Raw genomic sequence first — 20,608 nt, forward strand, 5'->3', positions numbered from 1 at the left:
ATATGTGGAGGTGACTTAACTGGGATCAACTTGCTATTCTCCATAGGTCCACGGGAAGCCAGAATTAACCGGAACCCCATGACCTGTACACAGTGCTCTCATAAGCCAACAGAAGAGCAGTCAGCAAATCTGAAGTTGCAGTGTATTAAGTTGACAAAGTCTTGACAACGAGAGGATTTTCCATCGGTGTGTGCAACTTGTATTCCTATAGGGGAAATGAATAGACAATCACCGAATATTCTGCTACAGCCAAGCAACGCAGCAAAAGCTGTAATGTATTACTTTAATAAAATAATATATTACTATAGGAATACAAGAGGATGCTATAAAAAAGCCTTGATCTAGCTTTTTCCAAGTCAGCAGTTAAAGGAGCCACTTTCAATTTTTTCCTGTGGCTTATTCTTAGATTCATTAAAAAGTGCTTCACAGAGGTGAAATGTCCACTCTCCAGGCCTGGCTCTCAACAAGTAGTTTAAATGCAGTCATTTGAGCCCCAGCTAGCTCATAGACTGAATGCAGTCACGGAAAACTACAGGAATCCTCCTGCTTAGTAATGTAGCAAAGGGAGAGCTGTTACAAAGAATTTAGCCCTGGAATCCCTTTGGCTGTTCCCAAAAGAAGGTGTGCCACTAAGAACTGAGCAAGCAAATGAATGGCCACTCATATTAGAAAGCCATGGAGGTGCATGCATGCCGGGGTGTGTGCAGGAGCAGAATGTTGCTATAGTGATGTATGATGTGGGTAAAATGCTGCCAGGGATTGTCAGAATCGTGGGGGAGCCGGAGAGCTCTCAGATGGTGGTCGGGAAACCCTCTGCCTCCCCATTGATGTAATACGCTGGCAAGGAATGTGATGAAGTGGAGCCAGTGGTGGCCATCTGGCTCTGGTGCGTCTGCTCCATGGGGGCACCCCCGCGGTTGGTTGGGGCATGCAGGCGGTGGGCATCCAACATCTCCAGCAGCAGGTCGTAGAGGGGCACCACATTCTTACACTTCATGTTGTACAGATGCTCCATGCCTTTGTTACTGTGGGCAGGAAGATACAGGCAGGACCACGTTAGACCATCGCACACCCAGAGCTGCTGAAACTCCTAGGCAGCAGAAGTAAAAACTCCAAAGACATCGGTATGCCTATCTTTCTCCTGGTTAAAGAGCCATTTTAGGATCCTCTCTGCAGGTGACTTCCTCCCACTGATTCAAATGAGATCCTGTCCCTGTCTATCCTCATCATATCTCAAAAGAGAACAGATGAGATATACAGCCAGATAGGACAGAGTTTTTGTTTGTTTGTTTTCAATGTGGCAAATAGTTTAAGAAGTTCCCTTGCTTAAAACTTTCAAGTGCCTTTCCATTTAACTCAGAATAAAATCTAAATTTCTTTCCAGGCTCTACAAAGCCCAACAGATGTGGCTCCCACCTCCTCCTGCCTGCCCCCAAACACGCTCTCTCTAAGCCACACTGGGTTCCTGTTGCCCCTTGAAGAAACTAAGCTCTCTTTACTTCCAGACTCGGGATGTCTGCACTTGCTGTTCCCTCTGCCTGGAGGGCACTTCACTGAGATCTTCTAATGCCACCTCCCCTGAAAGGCATTGTGCCACCCCAGTGGTGGTGGTCTCATGTTTCTGCCGCTTCAGCCGTCCCCTTTCACATTACTCTATTTTCCTACCAGCACTTATGACAACCTGAAATTTTTCTATTGTGCATTTATGTTTATTCTTGACCCCCCAAGTTCACGTGTGTGTGTACATACACACACACACACACACACACACACACACACACAGTGCAAGTTCTGTGATGGCACCGATTTGCCCATCCTGCAGGCCTAGAACAGTGCTGAAAATGTGATAAATGTCCAGAAAATAGGGACTACATGGGCCTAGGGAATTGCAGGCACATGGCATTTCTTTTACCACTCTCCTCCTCTGCCCTCCTCCCCCAGCGCCACTCTGCTCTGTCCCCACCACACAACCAGGAAAAAAATAGAACAACTATTATCTAGCTTGAAATTTAAAAAAAAAAAAAGTATAATGAGTAGGCAGGACCAAGAAAATATCCTAGAATATACTTGCATTTGTAGTAGGGGAAAAGTCAGCACAAGTTGGAGACCTGCCATGAAAATACAGCATCAAAGCTATTCAGTCTTACCACACAACAATCTAAATGACACTTTTAAGTGGTATTTTGTTTGGGGGCTTTTTTGTTTGTTTGTTTTAATTTAAAATGCTATTAAAGTGAAATGCCCCCTGGCTCTGACACGGTCTTACTCGTGCAACCTAATGAATCACATTTACAGTCCACTGAAATCTGGTGTGAAATTCTCTGAGTAACAGCGTATGGCTGGGGCCAAGCTTAATAAGACAGAGTTCTGTGACTTAGATGGGTTGCAATGAGGCATCAAAATATTTGTGTGTGTGTGTGTGTGAGAGAGAGAGACAGAGACAGAGACAGAGACAGAGAGACAGAGAGAGAACGTTTAAAGCTTTCAACAAAATAGCAACTTCTCTCCAGCTTTTCAAATAATTCAAACAGAAATGCTAGAGAGCCCTCTCACTATTGCTGCCCTCAGCCATACATTTCCAGTAAAACTAGCAAGGTCTGTAAATTTAGTGCAAATATATCTGGTATTAACTAATTAGGTTTGCTGATGCTAAAAAGCAGTTAATAGATTTGAAAATTCTGCAGTTCCTAAAAACAAATAAAAATCTTCATCGGCAATGCCTCTTTGTTTCTACATCTTTGAAATTCTTATCTCAGAGTAAAAGCTAACACATTTTTTCAAAGAAAAGTTTACTCTCCTTGAAAATTCTCAGCCAGAAAATTTGGTAAAGGATTATGTTATTCTGATTCTCTCCTCACTGCCCTCTTTGTAATATTCTTCAAAAGAAACAGAGGGTTGGAAGTGTGTCTCCCGAATGCAGTCATCTACTCTACCTGGCCAAGGTGAGTCCTTCATCTGTGACTTGGGGATTCCTGGGGAATCCCTGAAAACAGAGACTACTCACTTTCTTCCAAAGTTTGTCAAGTGGAAGCCATCATTTGGGAATTTCAAATTCATAGGGTAGGGGAAACACTCAAATAATTTGTTCATTCTTTCAGCATATGTGACATATAGGACTTCACATGGGGCACTGTAGGGGATACAAAGAAAGATATATTTATTTTCTCAAGCAAGGTTGTCTCCAGAAAGGGTACCACCTGGGACAAACTTCTTGCCATTTGACTCATAGTCTCAAGGTTCAAAAGCCCCTTAAAAATTAATCCAGCCCTTTTCAGCCATTCGGCCCTTCCCTCATAGCCACTAAGAAAAGGAATCTATTTTTCATTCTAGGGTCCTAGTGTAAGCCCAAGGTCACACCTGTCCCCCTAGTGTCATCACTTCACCTCATTTATGTGGCCTTCATGGAGTAAAACCTCCACCACTTTCTTCATCTCTTCCCTAAAGACTGAGTTCTTTTCATGGAAATAGTATCCACAAAAACTTCCGGACAGACACCTTACGTGTCTATTGGGAATGGAAACAAGGCCACTTTCACCTTTGGCACAGAAAGGTTCTATTTTCTCTGCTAATGTCCTTCCTTAGCTCTTATAGAAAATATTTATTGAGTAGTTACTATGTGCCAAGGCCTATGCTAGGTGGTATGGGGTTACTCAGAGTATGCAAGATGGATTGTGATGGCTGCCTCATATTGCTTACAGTCTAATGGGGCAGAAAAGTAATACAACGGGCAATAACAATCAGGAAGAACAGGGCATAAGTCCCAACTAGGTGTTAGGGTCAGGAGATGCTTCCTGCAAGGAGTGATAGCTGAGCTACGAGAGATTGGAATACTGTTCAGAAATATTCCCTCCCTGTGCCGTGTCCGTAATCTTGACTTAGGGTTTCATCATGTAACTTGCTGGCCAAACAGAATGTCAGTAGGTGTGACTTAACTAAAAGATTAAAATGCACTTGCCCAACCTGGCTTGCCTTCTTGTTCCTCTGCCATCACTGTGAGAAGAATATGTCCCAGCTAACCAGTGGGTACAGGAGGCTAAGAGACACGTGGGACAGTCACCTGGCCAACCTGCAGGCCAACAGCTTAAAGCAGAGTCTCCCAGCTACGTCTGGCCCCAGTCAGCTGACTCACAGATGTGTGAGTGAGCCTAGCGGAGATAAACGGAGCTGGCCAGCCAGTGTGCAGCCTGAAGTAGACTTCTGCATGACTCACAGAGCAGTTGTTAACGGCTAGAGATGAGACCGTGAGGAAGTCCTAGAAAGTCAAGTAGGAGCTAGAGCATAGAGGCAGTGTAAGCAAAATAAAAGGATTTCTACTTTTATCTAACTGCAGTGTGAAGCCATTTCAAAGTTTTGAGTAAGGAAACATGATCAGATTTGGAATTCGAATGGTCACTTTGGCTTCATCGTGGAGCACGGATTATAAAGGTTCAAGACTGGAAGCAAGGAAGAGTGTTAGGTGGCTGGTGCGGAAACCCAGAAGGAAGTGATGGTGGCTTGGACTAGAGTATCACCAGTGGCGGTGACAAGAAGGGATTTGAGAGGGATGGAAGTGTGAATGTTGAACCTCTATGAGGCATCTGGCCCGAGAGTCTCTCGTTTAGGATTTCTAAGTGTATGTAAGTAGAGTATGACACAGGAACCATAATGGACGTATCCTATGCCTTCAGGGCATGGTGTACTCACAGACCTACCTTGATTGGGTGGGACAAAGTGAGTGACCAAACATGCCCCTCCTGACCCCCCCCCCCCCCCCCCCGTAGACCTGGCACATGCTTCAAACTGAGCATAACTATCACTTCCTCTCTGAAGCTTTCCCTACACCCTGGACTTCTCCGTCCTCCCAAAGCATTCACGCTTAGTATGTACCAGAAACTGTTCCGAGTGTGCTATCTGCAGCCAGGCATCAGCCCTTCGTGGGCTAGCGGTAACATGTGCTCGGGGCCTGTGTCTTCATGCCTGTCCTCTGGGGAACCCCAGGTGCCTCACCTCATGTGCCTGAAGTGGGAGAGGATGAGGAGCAGCTGGGCCAGGCGCCGCTGCTGCTGCTGCAGGGTCAGCCCCGCTTTGGCCATCAGATGGATCAAGGTGTCTGTAATCTTGTCCAGGACTCGGTGGATGTGGTCCTTCTCTTCCAGAGACTTCAGAGTACTGGACAGAAATGTGTACACTCCTGAATGTGCAAAGAGACAGTGAGAGGGAGAAACTCACAGAGGATGAGGTCTAGGAGACTGGGGGTGTACGTGGGACATACACTGAGCCAGCGCCTTACCCACCCATGCACAGCAAGGGGCAAGTGTGGGGCCCAAGTGGTCCAAGCAACTCTGCAAAATTCCTGTGTGTCAGCCACTTTCCAGGGTTTGTCATCCAGGCACTATTAACCTTGGGACTGCATGGTTCCACTAGCCACCCCTTCTCTGACAGGTCATACACCAACATAAATTATCCCATTAGTGCTGAGGACAACCCTGTGAGCAGGGCATTTATGTTCCTTATCACATAAAGAGACCGAAAGGCAGAGAGATGTGGTAACCAAGATCATCCAATAGGATGGAGCAAAGCTGAGACTGACGCCCGACAAGCTGGTTCTACCTCAGGTCATCATGGAGATGCTCAGGAGACTCATGGCCTCCTGGTAAGATGAAAGTGAAAGTGATTTGCTAAGTGATTGACACGTAATTTTTCCAGGTAAAATTTAACTTGCTGTTACATTTCAGGCCAGATTTAGGGCCTTAGTACTTTTCATCCTCAGCTGAAAGGTTTATGATGGGTGTAGAGGACCATGGAAAGTGCTATTTTTCACTGGCAGGCATGTTTTTGTTTTTGTTTTAGTTTTGTTTTTTTCTTCCCCTGTTGCCTTTCTTCTGGCAATAGTTCCTACTCCCTGGCCCACAGGTAGATTCAGGACCAAAACTAGACAATCAGGCCAACCCATTCTTTTGGATAGTGTCAGCCCTGTACTGGACAATCTGAGGCTTTTCTGGAATTGTATATGGAAGTTGTGAGACAGAAATTCTTTCCTCTAGAGTTGCCGAATTAGAAGGATGAGAATATGGGACTGTTAAGTTGCATCTTCTCAGCATATGGAGTTTCCGTCTGTAGAATGGACCAGAGTAACAATAAGCAAAGATGAGTTATTGGGGGTTGGGGAGTTAGTGGGAGAAGCTCTGGTTCCAGTCCCATGGTCCTGCTTCTTACGTTTTTTTCATTTGAGCTTGGAGCTTCCATAGTGTCCTTTTTAACACATGAATCCATAAATTCATCATGCTTAGGACAGTGTGAGTTGGGTTTCTGTCACTTGCAGGTGAAAGAATCCTGACTATTCGACTAACTTGTAAGCTCAGCCCAAGGACCAGAAGAAGGAGACTGATAAAATACGAAGTGTTGAGAGCAGGAGGAGGGCAGGATGGACCGACCAGTCTTGTCTTGGGACCACATGATGGATTTGCTCTCAAGTAAATACTCCAGAAATAAGCCCCATTCTGCCGAATCATACCATCTCGCAGGGAGTACGTGATGTGATATTTTCTCCATGATGATATATATTTAGCAATATTTTTTCGGTCTTATTTCAAAATAAGAGTGGATAGAAATAAATATTTTTCTTATAAGTATGTGTAAATGTGTATAAGATATTTATAAATATGTAAATATAATTAATATTTCATAAATATATTTCTTATATATATATATTTATTTCTTCTCCTCTTCCCCCCTCTGTCCTCACTGGTACCTCCAAGTTAAGACTCCCAAGTTTGGGGCGGCTGGATGACTCAGGTGGTTGGAGCACATTGCTCATACACCAAGGTCGCCGGTTCGATTCCCACATGGGCCAGTGAGCTGCGCCCTCCACAACTAGATTGAAAACAATGACTCGACTTGGAACTGATGGGTCCTAGAAAAACACACTGTTCCCCAATATTCCTCAATTTAAAAAAAAAAAAAATAGTTTTCTCAGTAAATAATTGATTTTAAAAAAAAAGACTCTCAAGTTCATCACTCCCTGACTTTGCAGTTGTAATGTTGTGACCAGTTAAGGCTCACACAGCAGCCTGTATGTTGGGAATGGGGAAAACACTTACACAGAGGAACGCATAGTAAACGTTGTAATTGCCCAGAATGGAAATGGATAAGAGTTAAAACACACATAACAACCAAACTAGAGCAATCAGGATCAACAGGCAGCTGAATAGAATAATGTAGCTTTTGGTACCCAGGGGCACTTTGATCCAAAGCAAATAGAGCACAGAACGAGTAAGCAGCAGACAGGCAGTGGGATAAGAAAGAAATTGCTAGATTACTTCACTTATGTTCCATGTGGGCTGTTGATAGAGAAAGAATGTATCCAATTAGAAAAATGGGCAAATGTCCAGTGGCCTTGGGCTTGGCCAGGAGATAAAGGATGGTAGGGAAGCCATGGGTTGGGGGTCGGGTGGCTTCTGCTGAGTCTCCATGGCTCTGCCTCTCACCACACACAGTCTACCTAGCCTCACATCTCCCAGAGGCCCTGCATCTGGCTGGATATACTGGGAACCTGCCCAGGCTATAGAGCTGAATTAATCCAACTTGGATGATGCGTTTTCTACCAGTTTTCTTTTTTTGTTACCACCCGGGAGGCTGGCTTCATTCACCAATAAGCCCATTCTTGTTCGAGGAGCAAACAGCTTGGATGGCCACCCCTAGGAAGATGACACTCGTGCAGCAGTTGGCCTTCCTGCTCACGCGCATAGGGTTAGAACAGAATGTGCTAGAATCTCAGCCGTCCTGAGGGCCAACGCTGCACTCTGCCCTTGGCAACAGAGGTCGTCAGAGCCTTGGCACTCAGATCCCGTGTGTGGAGTTTCCTTGTGGGTTGCTGAACCCCCATCTTCCCTGGCACGCATGTATGGATTCCTTTCTTCAGCATGCTTTCAAGGAGAAGTTACAGTGTGCGTGCACTGTATTACGTGATAAAGGTTTCAAGCCTTATTTCCTTCTAAGTGTTAATGTTTAAAGAGCAGATATTGCCTGTGGAGAAAGAATTTTCTTAACACTGACTCTCAGGAGGCAGGCCATTTTCAGAACAAGCCTGTTTTTCTAGTCCTGTCTTGGCACCAATACAGCATATCATCTCATCCTCATCAGAAGATGCTTCCTAGCTGTGCAAATATACTTAGAAGTAAAAATACAGTCCAATTGAAATGCCAATAACTGACAACAACAGCCATCATCTCTTTGGGCTTTTCTGGCAAAATGGGGTCCATGTTTGCTGCCTATTGCCCCTAAGGGACCGCTGGAGAGAAACAACAGAAATCCAAATTCCCGGAATGCTTCAGGTGCTCTGGGAAGAGCAAAACAGGGCTGCTGGTAATTTCTCCATATCCCAGGTGGTCTCTGCCACCCCGACGGCTGCACCACTGTTCTCAGCAGCACAGAGGCAGTGACCAGACACTGAGGGCCTTCAGAAACATTCTTGCCACAAGGCAGGCTTTTGCAACTCTCAAGGCTGCTCCAAATCCCAAAGATGAAAAAAAAACAATCTGTATGTCATTATCCAGTCTGGAAGTGTTGTCGGCAGATCTGAGCTTCTACACATTCTGATTTCTTGCAGCCAACATAGGGAGTTGTAGGAAGAGTCTGTGGAGAAATCTGGTGGTAGAAAAGAATGGGGACCAAGACCGTAGGGACACCCCCATGTATAAGAGATCTCAATTCAATCTTTCTCACTCTCTTGCTTTCACTGACTCTTGATTCCTCTGTCTCCCTCGCCTTCTCTCACTCTGCTTGAACACTCTTTCTTCTTCCGTTTTGCTCTCCACTCTACAGGAACCCTTCTCCACCCCCATCACTTTTCCAGGGAAAGGAGTTTTCCAGAAGTTGGAGGAATGCAGGAAAGAACGCTGCAGTGCACATATACACCTGGCCATGCCCAGGCGGAAGCACTAGCACAACCGGGGTGCTTGGCATTGCCTGGCATTGACCTCTGCTGGGGGCCACAGCTAATTGCTCCTAGAAAAGTGAGGATGGCTGAGGCCAGTGGCTTGAGGACAAATTCTTCAGCAAGGCCACATTGTTTCTTTTCCAAAAGGACCCTGGGAGAGTCCTTCAATCTATGGCAGCTTGACAACAAAAAAGGGAATGACTCAAAGGAAAAAGATAGTGAAGAAAACTCAAGTCCACAGTTATAAGTGGTCTGGGCCAGAAAACCGGGATAAAAGGAACTTCTCTTCTTATCCTGTTCACCCAGTGATTAGTTGGCCCATCCGCCTTTCAGGTTTTCTGCTGAGAATTGCTTCCACAAACAAATAGCACATTTGCTCAGAAGGGCCTTCAAGGTTGACAGTTTGATGAGCACCATGTTTGTTTTGTGCTTTCCCTGACTGCTGTTCTTTTCAGGATGGTACTGTCCCTTCTGGGCTGTTTGAACACCCCCTGGTTACTACAGCCAGTTAGTGGGGGTGGCTGTGCTGGATAGCCTACAACGTGCAGGATAGTCCAAAACAATGAAGGATTTTTTTTTTTTTCTTGAATGTCCTACTGAACTAATTTGTACTACAAATAAAAATTCATAGTGAAACTTTCTGAAAGCTTTTACAAGGCCGTACACAAAAGGTCCAGCATGCAAGTTGGTTATAGAGAGGGAAACTTAAATGGAATACCTTTTCTCAAAATGATTAAACACTTTTTGACTTTATGCAGTCTGGCAATTGAATGTGTTACATAAGCTTTCCCACTAGATGCTTAGTTGAAATTATTTCAGTGTAGTTGTACATGTCTTAGACAGGCAACACAGTTGGTTGCAAATATATTCACGAGATGTAAAATTATAATCAACTATTATAAAGTAGTAGACATCAATGAAATATTGTGTTATTGCCTCTGACATGTTTTTAAATAATTTTGTAGCAGGATAAGAAATCCATTTTGTGAAAAGTACATATTCAAATTATTTTGGGGTTCTTTCTTGTCTTTCTGTCTTAACACTGACATTGTCTCCAGAGGTTTCCCACACATTTCTTGATCACCTCTTATAGGTATTACTGTTTCTTTTGCCAATCCATCATCTCTTCTCCAATTCTTACCCAAAGGATATGACCTTTATAAGTTCCAGAGAATGAATATTTGCCTGGACTATCATAGGCTATTAAGATACGATATATGCCTCTATACACTTTGGCACTTCCTTATCCTGTATCATAACAAAGGGAATTACTTTAAAAATACACATAATAAAGCCCAGCTCATTTGCAAAATCATCTTATTTATTTATTTATATTTTTCTTTGACAAGCTGGTTTTTCTTGACAGGTCATTACTAAATCAGTCTAATTTATTTCTCTCTTCTTATATATAAATAGGTTTGGGTTAGTTTTTAGTTTTCTTATTCAAGTAATCCATCCCTACCTCAGCTTTCTCATGTGCCTGTACTTACTGTACAGTAAAGCTCCTAATCATCTTATATTCAAACATTCATTATAAATACATGTAAGCATTTTCCTACTTTATTATGTTTTCTACCTTAGTCAAGCTCTGGGTGTCTGCAATGAAATACACATCACTTTATTTTAAATCAGTTTAACATCATTTCTCCCTTGTATGAAGTTATGACATTATATTGATTTCAAAAAACTACATGTATAAACTATTATATCAGGTTGGTGCAAAAGTAATTGCGATTTAAAAGGTTAAAAGTAATTGCAAAAACCACAATTACTTTTGCACCAACCTAATATATTTATTTCATTTCAGGATATTCAAAGGGATTTGCATGTTTTATTAGACTGGTATTATTTACTGGCAATTCTAAGATATCGTTCTCCAAGATTTGTGATTTTCAGATGTGGTGGTCTCTCAGAATCTCACATGGAGTTCCTCCCAAACCTGTTTGGCCGGCAGCTAGGGGTGGAGCTCTGATACCTGTGTTTTCAAAAATCTCCCCATTGATGAATCTTATGGTCAGCTAGGATTACGAATTACGGGATTACCATGGTTTCTTTATATCGTGGCCACGAAAATGTAAAATCTTGGAAACATGACCTGTACCCTCTTTCTGCGCAAAGGGCCTGATCCTGATGCGAAACGCCTTTGAGGCTGTCCTCTCCGTGTGGTCCTCCCTGCTTGGTCCTCTTTCTGGCTGGCTGGTTACAATGGCAAGAACTCTTAATAAGACCTTGGAGGCCACACAGTTCAGATTGCACAGCCCTCATCAGCCTGAGTCCCTGCGTGAGCCACATGGAAGAGGCTCTGACATTGTTGAGTAAACAGGAAATAAACCTCCAGGTGTTTGAGCCATTGCACAGTTTGCAATTTATTTGTTATTGAAGTTGTCTCCCTTTAATGAAAGTGACAAATATTTTGGTTAGATAAATGAATATATTTGTATAAGAATAAATGATTGAATAAATGAATACATTTGTATAAGAAGAGATAAAGTCACAGGGAGGTTTCACATGCCTCCTTTTGTTGCCATTTTCCACATTTCTCACGTCTTACGTTGCACAGTTTACTTAGAAGTTATCTCCCTCCCCAGATGCCAATATTTCACATTTTATTACAGAAACCATGACCTAGATTCTGGAACCACCTCACCATCCCTATCTTGCTAACCATTCATTCTAAATACTGACACACTCCATAGCAACCAATATGTTAAAGAACCAAGGGGCATGCCACAGAATTCAGAACGTTCAGTTAGTCATGATTCAGAGATGCAGCTCCCAACATTACTGAGGATTTCAAAGAGATTGCTTTGTGCCATGCAGGGACTGACTTCTCATGTCATGAACTGAACAAAGAGAGTATTGCTTATAGCAGTATTTGTCCACAGATAGGAAACGTCCATTTTCCTACTGATGCATGATTTTTCACCTGAAAGGTGAAGAACTTGTCTGTAACCCAATCCTCGAACAATGTTTACTATTCACTAGTATTTCTAAGATCACAAACTCATCCAAATCCTCTTCTAAGTGATCTCAAACTGAGACGAATCACAGTGAAGATAGGTGTTCTTGCCAGAACCCAACATGGGTACATGGTGGTCCTGTTCATGTGGCATTATTCTATACCCACAAGTGCCATCTTGACACAGATGTGTATGAAATCATATGTTAATGATTCAGTGACATTTATCAATTTAGTATAACTTTTTGTGAAATCTACTAAATATTTTAGAATATAAATATTCGGTAAGTCAATACATTCGAGCTGACTCAAAGGATAAATCTCTTAATGACGATTTCAGATTGTGAGACTGATGTACTGATTCAACTAACTTGAGAAGAAATCTTAAATGTGTACTTTTAAAAAAAATGAAGTGGCAGCCATGTGTCTCACATTTACTTGTGAAATTGGATTTTTTTAAGTTTATTGGGATACTATTTTGCCATAAGAAAAGATGAAATAGTGCCATTTACGACAACATGGATGGATCTTGACATTATTATGCTAAATCAAATAAGTCAGACAGAAAAAGTTGAAAATTGCATTTTTTAATTTTTGTAATAAATAGTATCCTAGCCTTATTCTATCTATTAGGATATAGCCATTATGAATCCACATTTTGCTTAGGAGACTTAGTTTTGTTAGTTATATCTGTAACATATTAAGAAACAGCGAAAGTTTTCATTTTCTTATTCCTTAAACAGTCGATTAGTAGGGTTCTGAGGTCAAGAAGAAGACATTTTGATGGAAAGTGTGCCGCCCATCTATTACAGAGGAGTTTGTTCACAAGGTTGCATGCAGAGCTCCTCGTCCTATTGAGCTGGCCTGTTCTTGGGAGGTCTTGATGGTTGCATTGTTTTCCCAGAAAAGGCCAGATGAATTCCTTTCCCGGGACCTCACCTTTTCTTACCCGTCATTTTAAGGACAACAGAGTAGGAAGCAGCTCTTTCATATTGGAGCAGACTGTATTTTTCCAAGATGACCACAGCAAGACCTCCCCTCCGACATGCTTCTCTACAATGTGATCTTGGCTCTCCTGCCATTAACTGTGCAATCCATGCCCCTCCCTTGAGTCTGGGTGGACCCATGGCTTGCTTGTAATAAAAAATAAAAATAACAGGCTGGAAGTGATGCTGCACAGCTTCTAAGGGACTGTCATACAAGGCCACACAGCTCAAAGGACAAATGGCTGCCTTGTCAGGTGGGGCACTTGCTTCTGGAGCCGCCGCCACCTTCTGAGAGGTACGTGTAGAGAGCACGAGGCTGTGTGGAAGCCCAGGTTCCGTGGGGAAACCACAGATAAGCATCCCAGTTGACAGCACCAGCCCATGTACCCGCCAACAGCTAGCATCAATTGCCAGCATGTGCGTAAAAACAACTCAAGATGACTCTACCCCACGACTATCAAATGACCCCTAATTGATGAGTCTCCCCATCTGAGGTCCCAGACACTGTGGAGAAGAAATAAGCCATTCCCTCTGTGCCCTCTCCCAATTCATGACCAACAGAATCCAAACCTTTGTTGTTGTTGTTGTTGTTTGTATGTTTTAGCTGTTAATTTTGGGGGTAGTTTATTACACAACAGCAGTGAGCAGAATACACCTGGACATCTGCACCAGACGCTTATGAAGAGAAATGATCCTGAACAGGCAGATTGGAGATTAGACTCCTGATCTGGTATACCATGAAATGAAGTAGCATTTAAATGCTCCCTGTTCCATATTATGTGCCCTACCGCCTACAGTGCCTTAGCCCAGCTCTTGACCTTCACCCTTGTTGATGTAATGGTAAGGGCTTGAGCTTATCCTATCAGATACCACATGCAGTTGACAATTTTCAAAGAGATTTTAGCCCTAACCACTGCCCAGCTGATCATCAAAACACATGGGTCTTCCCTGGACTGGCAACCCAAAATATCTGCACTCGGGTTTCTCACCAGAGGATAAAACACTGTGAATGTTCAGTTGCACAATCCTTATCAAGTCCTGGTTTTGAGAAATAGACTTTGTAAAGATTTCCCTAAAGGAAAGTTTTTATGTTGAGCAACTGGTGTATTTTATTTTATTTTTATTAAAAGCCTGTGAACCTTATAACGGAATGTGTTTTTCTCTTTACTTTGGCCAAGCAAAGGACATTTAGAGCCAAATCTGTGGCCCACTCCTAGAAACTGCACAGATGTACTTCTGTGCGCTCGTTTGATTCTTGGACTTTTTATTTTATTCACATTATTTCCCTCTTTTTACCGATTTTGTCAAATATTGTTTTACTCATTTTGCATCACACAAAATGTAGTAAACCATTTCAAATCCTCTGTGGAATAGGCAATATATGAATTTAAAAATGAGAAAGACATCCCTCCGTCCTCTGCCAAATCAATGAAGAGTGTTAGTGTGAATATAAATGTTTACACATAATCATTAAACATTCATCTGAGTTCACCCCAAATCCAGAGGAGATGATGTACTATCTAAGGCCATCTTATTGTCTAAGTGCACATGCCCACATCACCCTGAATTGCCTTGTTGCTCAGCACTGGCCAGTAATGGTGAAGCTCACACCTTCTTGATTCTGATTTGCATGTTTACCTCCAGAACCACAAAGATTCAGATCTGCTCCCCCCATTTTCCTAGGTATAGAATTGAAATGGCTGATAGTTATCTCTGATTATTTTAAAAAACAAAAATTAGTGGCAAAAATCACTATTTCAGAGAGATTGGTGGGCATGTATAATGCACATATAAATGTTTAGGTGTATCAGTGCCATCATTTCAAATGAATGCTACAGTGAAAGAAAGTTGTATTGAAAAAGTGTCACATGACTGTGACAGGTTTATCTCACTCTTCCTTAAAAGGAAATAGGTTTTATTATATTGCAAAAAGGAGATACAGAATTCCAGAATTACGGTTTTAGAAGGGATCTTAAGTTCATCTAATTTGGTGATTTCCAGACCATTTTGAGCACCCAAATCCTTTAAAACAAAAGTGACTCTCTTGCGAAACCCTCATATATAAACTGTGTGACGTCATACTTTTCTGATTAAACAAGGAGAAATGGTGGGGTGGCGGCTGGACCCTACTCACTCGGCCTTTCTCCCTCTGACCATGTTCCCCATCTTCTGGTAACCTGGAGGGTCCTTCTAGAACACAAGCCTTCAGCAGAAAAAGGTTTAAAAACTAATGATATGAAGAGAATGAGAAGATAAGCCATAGACTGGGAGAAAATATTTGCATAAAGACATATTTGATAAAGAACTGTTATGTAAAATATACAAAGAACTTTTAAAAGTCAACAATAAGAAAACAAACAACCTAATTTAAAAATGGGCATATCTGCATACACAGCTCACTGAAGAAGAAATACACAGATGGCAAATAAGCACATGAAAAGATGCAGCACATCATGCCATTAAGGAATTGCGAATTAAAAGGCAATATGATACCACTACACACCTATCAGGACGGAAAAATCTGGAACACTGACAACGCCAAATGCTGGTAAGGATATAGAGAAACAGGAACTCTCAATTATTGCTTGCAGGGATGAAAAATGTCATGGCCTTTTTGGAAGACAATTTGGCAGATTCTTACAAAACTAACCATACTCTTACCATACAATCCAACAATTATGCTCATTGGTATTTACCCAAAGGAGCTGAAAATTTTATGTCCACACAAAAACCTGCACATCAATGCTTATAGCACCATTATTTATAACTGCAAAAACTTGGAAGCAACCAAGATGTCCTAAAATAGGTGAATGGATAAATAAACTGGTACATCCAGATAATGGAATATTGTTCAATGCTAAAAACAAATAAGCTATCAAACCATCAAAAGACATGGAAAAATCTTAAATGCATACTACTAAGTGGAAGAAGCCAACCTGAAAAACCTTTATACTGTAAGACTTCACTAAATAACATACCAGAAAAGGCAAAACTGCGAAGACATTACAAAGCTCAGGGTTTTCAGGGGTTAGGGCGAAGGAGGGATGCATGGGCAGAGCACAGAGGTTTTGTAGGGCAGTGAAACTACTGTGTATGACACTCTAAATACGGATACATGTCATTATACATTTGGCAAAACCCATAGAATGTCCAACACCAAGAGTGACCCATAATGTAAACTATGGACTTTGAATGATAATAGTTTGTAAACCTGTGTTCATCAGTTGTAACAAATGTCCCACTCTGGTACAGGATTTTGACAGTGTGGGAGGCTGTGGGGGGGGGGGGAGGAGAAGATACATGGGAATCTCTGTACCTTTCACTCAGTTTTGCTGGGAACCTAAAACTGCTCTACAAAAATAGATTATTGATAAATAAAATTTAAATTTTTTAATGTATAAACAACACCCCTGCTGAAACACTCCAAGTATTTGAATCATTGGTAAACAAGCTAAGAGAGGTTAGGAACTGGGGCTAGTGGATGCTCAAGCGGGAAGGGGTTTCAGGCAGGGCAGCTAGGCTGGACTTGGCCAACGTCACCCCGTCATCAGTAAGTAAGCGGCAGAGCTAGAACTAGAACCCAAATATACCCCAGTCCCGGCCCCAGTGATCAGAAGCTACACAAAGAATTTCCTAACTTCAAGGTTTGTGAGGAACTAGAAATGACTGCCAATGGACTCGCCACCTGTTATATTTGAGAAAACTAATAATTTTCCTGGAATGAGTTAGCAGCCATCCAGCTTTTCAAAACAGGGTGCAAGATGGAGAAAGGGAGTGCTGGTGTATACAACCATCGTCTAAATGTCTCTTTAATTAAGAACTTTCACCAAAATGTTAACAATGATTACTTTTGTGTGGTGAAATTGATGATTCCATGGGACATTATTTTTCTTGGTGGTTTTCTGTATTTTCCAAATTCTCTGCCTTGGGCATATATGACTTTCATAATCTGGTGGAGGAAAATGCTATTAAAAATACAAAATCAAAGTCCCTCTCATTCCTTTTATTTCACAAGCTTTGTCAGTGCCTGGACTGATGAGACAAGGTAGCTGATGAATGGATATTCCAAGTAATAGGGAGCTTGCTGTGGGAATACTCATTCTTACTGTTTTCCTAATATTTCTATCATCCTGAAGGCTGTTTACATTTCTGACACTTTTCAAGGCTTGCCATTTTGGCAGGAAGTGGAGCTCACAAATTTGTTACTAAACCTTCTGAGAATAATTTTCTTAGCTGGAAATACCTCTGATATGTCATCAACAACCTGAGCTACATATCTAAGCACCAAAGAAAATCAATCTCAAAGACTGATAACACATTGGCCCCAAAGGACTTGCAAGTTTAAATGCAAAGAAACCACAACATTTGGTTTTACTAGAAGGTGCTACATGTTTGGCTTTCACTAAATGTGAAATTCATGTTATCTCATTCAAAGGGTACCGTTCGCTATACGAAGAGAAAGGGCAGATGCTTCGCCTGTCAAGGTGAAAATGGGTTTACATTCTGGGTTTAATTCACTATTCTTGTTGATGCTAATTTTCAAGGAGAAAAAAGGGTTCCTGCCAGTCCCCTCCTGGGGTTCCTGTTCAGCCACACTGTGAAGCCCAGTTACAAGAATTTGGAGATGAGACAGCATGTGATCTGGGGGTCTCAGTCGGATTAAACAGGGTGCTCTTTGAACCAGCAGCTCCCTGATCACTAGCGAAGGCATGCGCTGTAGGGGTAATGGAGTCACATGGTAAGTTGCTTCCTCCGAGCTCACTATTGACAAGGAAAGGTCATGTCAATGATACCAAGCTCCAGAACCCAGAGCAAAGGAAATCATTGGAGGAGCCAGGTTGTCCTTCCCTAGATGAGTTTTGAAAGCGAGGTGCATTTCCCGCCATTCACCATCTTGTCTCTTTGTAAATATCACCTTTTTTAAAAAAAAAATCAATGGCAAAGAGACCAAAGGCAGAAGGTAAGACATAAAATGCCAACCCTTTGTGCACCCTGATTGCTTGGAAAAAGAGCAGTTCACCAGCACAGTGTCTGTACAAGTCATAAAATTTAAAATTAATATAACAAGCCCCTATACAGATAATCAGACAAAATTCTCAGATGATAATTTGCTCCAAAAGAGGGGAGCTTGGGGTGTTTATAATGTGATGTTTATCACATTATAGAAGTAATGTGATAGAAATTCCTGACCGTGGGCCTTTCACAGCTGAAGGCAGTGTCTGGGTGGAGGGAGCTGTCAGCTTTCTCTGACTCCCCAGCACTTAGCTCCCACCTCCATCTACCACTTTGCATGGTAATGTTACGTTTATGTGAACGCAATTTGGTAAAGCTTTTTGGAGCAATGGGCAATATGCTCCAAAGAGCCTTAAAATTATGTATACTCTTTCATCCAGCAAACCCACTTCTAGAAACATATCCAAAGTAATAATCAAAAATGTGCAAAAGACGTATACATGATGTTATATCTTCACGAATGATTTTGTGGCAATTTAAAATCTTGTTTTTAAAGAAAGTGCATGTGTATACTCTTAATTAAAATGCAAAAATATAAGTATGAATATATACACACACAGTACGAAAAGAAAAATAATAGTACCTAGCACGATTATCAGTCTAAGTAGGCATTGTTCCGAGAGCTAACTTGTATTAACAGGTAGGCACTATTATATTCTCTGGTTCCCGGACCAGGAAACAGAGCACAAAAGGTTTAAGCAACATGTCCAAAGTTATACAATTCAGAGAAGTAGCAGAAAGGGGATTTGAACTGGGAACTAGAGTCACTGGCTCTTAACCCCTATACTGTATTGCAGTAAGATACGTCAAAACGTCCACGTAGCTGGTTAACTTCAGGTTTTTCTTTATTTCCTTTATAATATATATTTTACCCTTAAATGATGTAAATTAAACATCTTATATTTTGTAATCACAACTTTCTTTTTAAAGAGAATAGCTCTCTTTTTATATCTGTCTTTATCTTCAGACCATGAAGTCCTGGACGTAGGCACTGCCTTCCCAAGGACTCCTACTATTATCACTATTGTGATGACTACTGAGTCCCCTGGATGGAGCAGCCCCTCGGCTCCAGGGAGCAGTCCAGACGCCCCACCTCGTGTGGACCACACACAGAAACTACTACTCTCTCCATTCCATAGATAAGGCCACATAAGACAACTTTGCATTTCCAGCACTTAACACAATGCCTGGAAAGTAGTAAATCCTCAACACATGGTACTTAAGCTAATAGTAGCTTTTAAAGCTATGGGTATCCCTCAGTTCAGTGGGGTATTGCTGTCTTTTTTTATATGCCAGAAAATAAAGAAAACCTAAAAAGTAGATGTAAAATGAAAACTCAGAAAATGGAGCTCAAGGGACCTCAACGTACAAAAGTCACCATATGCCCTCCGGGGGAAAGTTGAAGGAAGCAGAAGCAGAAGCAGCACTCAAGGACACCATGGGAGGGCCAGGGGAAGATGGACGTTGCAGCAGGGAGTTTGTTTCTCTATCTTTCTTTCAACCCAACAGAAGTAGTTGGACAGAGCCATGGGGCCGCGCTTGACAGGTTAGGCCCAGAGGATGGTCTTCGAGCTAAGTGCAGGGATGTTTGGCTTGAACTCAAAAGTTGAAGATGTTCCCCTTAAATGTTGCAGGAAACCATACACATTCTATTATGGCTTTTACTGTTTCAATGAGTATCTTGTGGAGAAACAAAAACCCATCAAAAAAAAAATATTTTATTTCTCTTCTGAGCTAAAATAAATGGTTAGATTTTATTGTTTTCCCATGGTTTTTGTTGGTTCAAGCGTCAACACACTTTTAGATTATAGTTCAGTATGCCAGGCACAAGGGCGGAGGAAGGGTGTCCAAGGCCTATCCAAATATAGGGCCTGAGTGTAGTTCTAGTCATTTAATTAGAACAGGGAAATCTTGATACCAAAATCTTGGTAGGCTATTAGATTGCTAAATATTTTCTCTTATAGAAAGAAAAAACCAGACTGTAACAGTAATGGTGATGTTAGCTTATATTTTAAACTATCTTGTTATGCCATAACAAACCTATTCAGTTAATAGGACTATTTAGAATTATTATATCCATTTGAGAAAGCCAGTGAAGAGAGGTCTAGCGGCTGGATGAGACCTTCACTGTTAGTTTGATGGTGAAGTCAGAACATTCCCCCTTGCCTTCCTTCTGACTCTAGCTAAGTCCTATCCATCCTGAAGACTCAGCTAAAGCAGTCCTCATATAAAGACCCTATTGTGGTGTCTCTGAAACACTCAGTGCTTACCTTTATCACAGCCCTTATCTCATGGTATTGAAGCAACTAGTTCATTATCTGTGCCCCCTGACCAACCCAGCGTGTAACAGAAAAAGATCTTGCACATGTGTGTGCCTCCGGTGCCGGGCACAGTTCTGAACACGAGCAGGAACCCTCAGAGTCTGCTGAATGCTTAGTTTTATAATATACTAAAGAACTATTTAACTTAGCTGAAATGTCATCATCTACACTAGTAGTTTTCAAACTAGATTTCCCATGCTCCGGAGATTTAAAGAAGGATTCTTAAAGGTCCTACAGTTGCCTCTTAGAATTTTACTTTTTTGTGCTTTTATCTCAATGATATTCTAAAAATATCGATAAGATGTTAATATCAGAATGTCCTGCATCTGTTAAATCAATGGTTCTCAACCCTGGTGAGATTTGAATCTTTATGGGAGCTTTAAACAAATACTGACATTCAGGCCCTGCTCTG

General features: G+C 41.8%; 1 protein-coding gene across 3 annotated transcripts in view; it reads right to left on the reverse strand.

Annotated features, from left to right (window-relative positions):
* Window positions 1-640: 640 nt before the first annotated feature.
* ESR1 (estrogen receptor 1) overlaps window positions 641-20,608 on the reverse strand; it is a 354,777-nt gene continuing 334,809 nt past the window's right edge. For all 3 annotated transcript variants that reach the window (XM_019735446.3, XM_019735444.3, XM_019735445.3), the window contains exons 8-9: window positions 4,987-5,170; window positions 641-1,025 (exon numbers count right to left, since the gene is read on the reverse strand). In XM_019735446.3, the coding sequence (XP_019591005.3) occupies window positions 791-1,025; window positions 4,987-5,170 (419 nt within the window). In that variant the 3' untranslated portion in view covers window positions 641-790. The remainder of the gene's footprint in view (window positions 1,026-4,986; window positions 5,171-20,608) is intronic.

This window comes from Rhinolophus sinicus, chromosome 2 (assembly GCF_057876585.1).
Source record: "Rhinolophus sinicus isolate RSI-liver-muscle chromosome 2, RSI-T2T, whole genome shotgun sequence".
In the NCBI taxonomy this organism is placed as follows: Eukaryota; Metazoa; Chordata; class Mammalia; order Chiroptera; family Rhinolophidae; genus Rhinolophus; species Rhinolophus sinicus.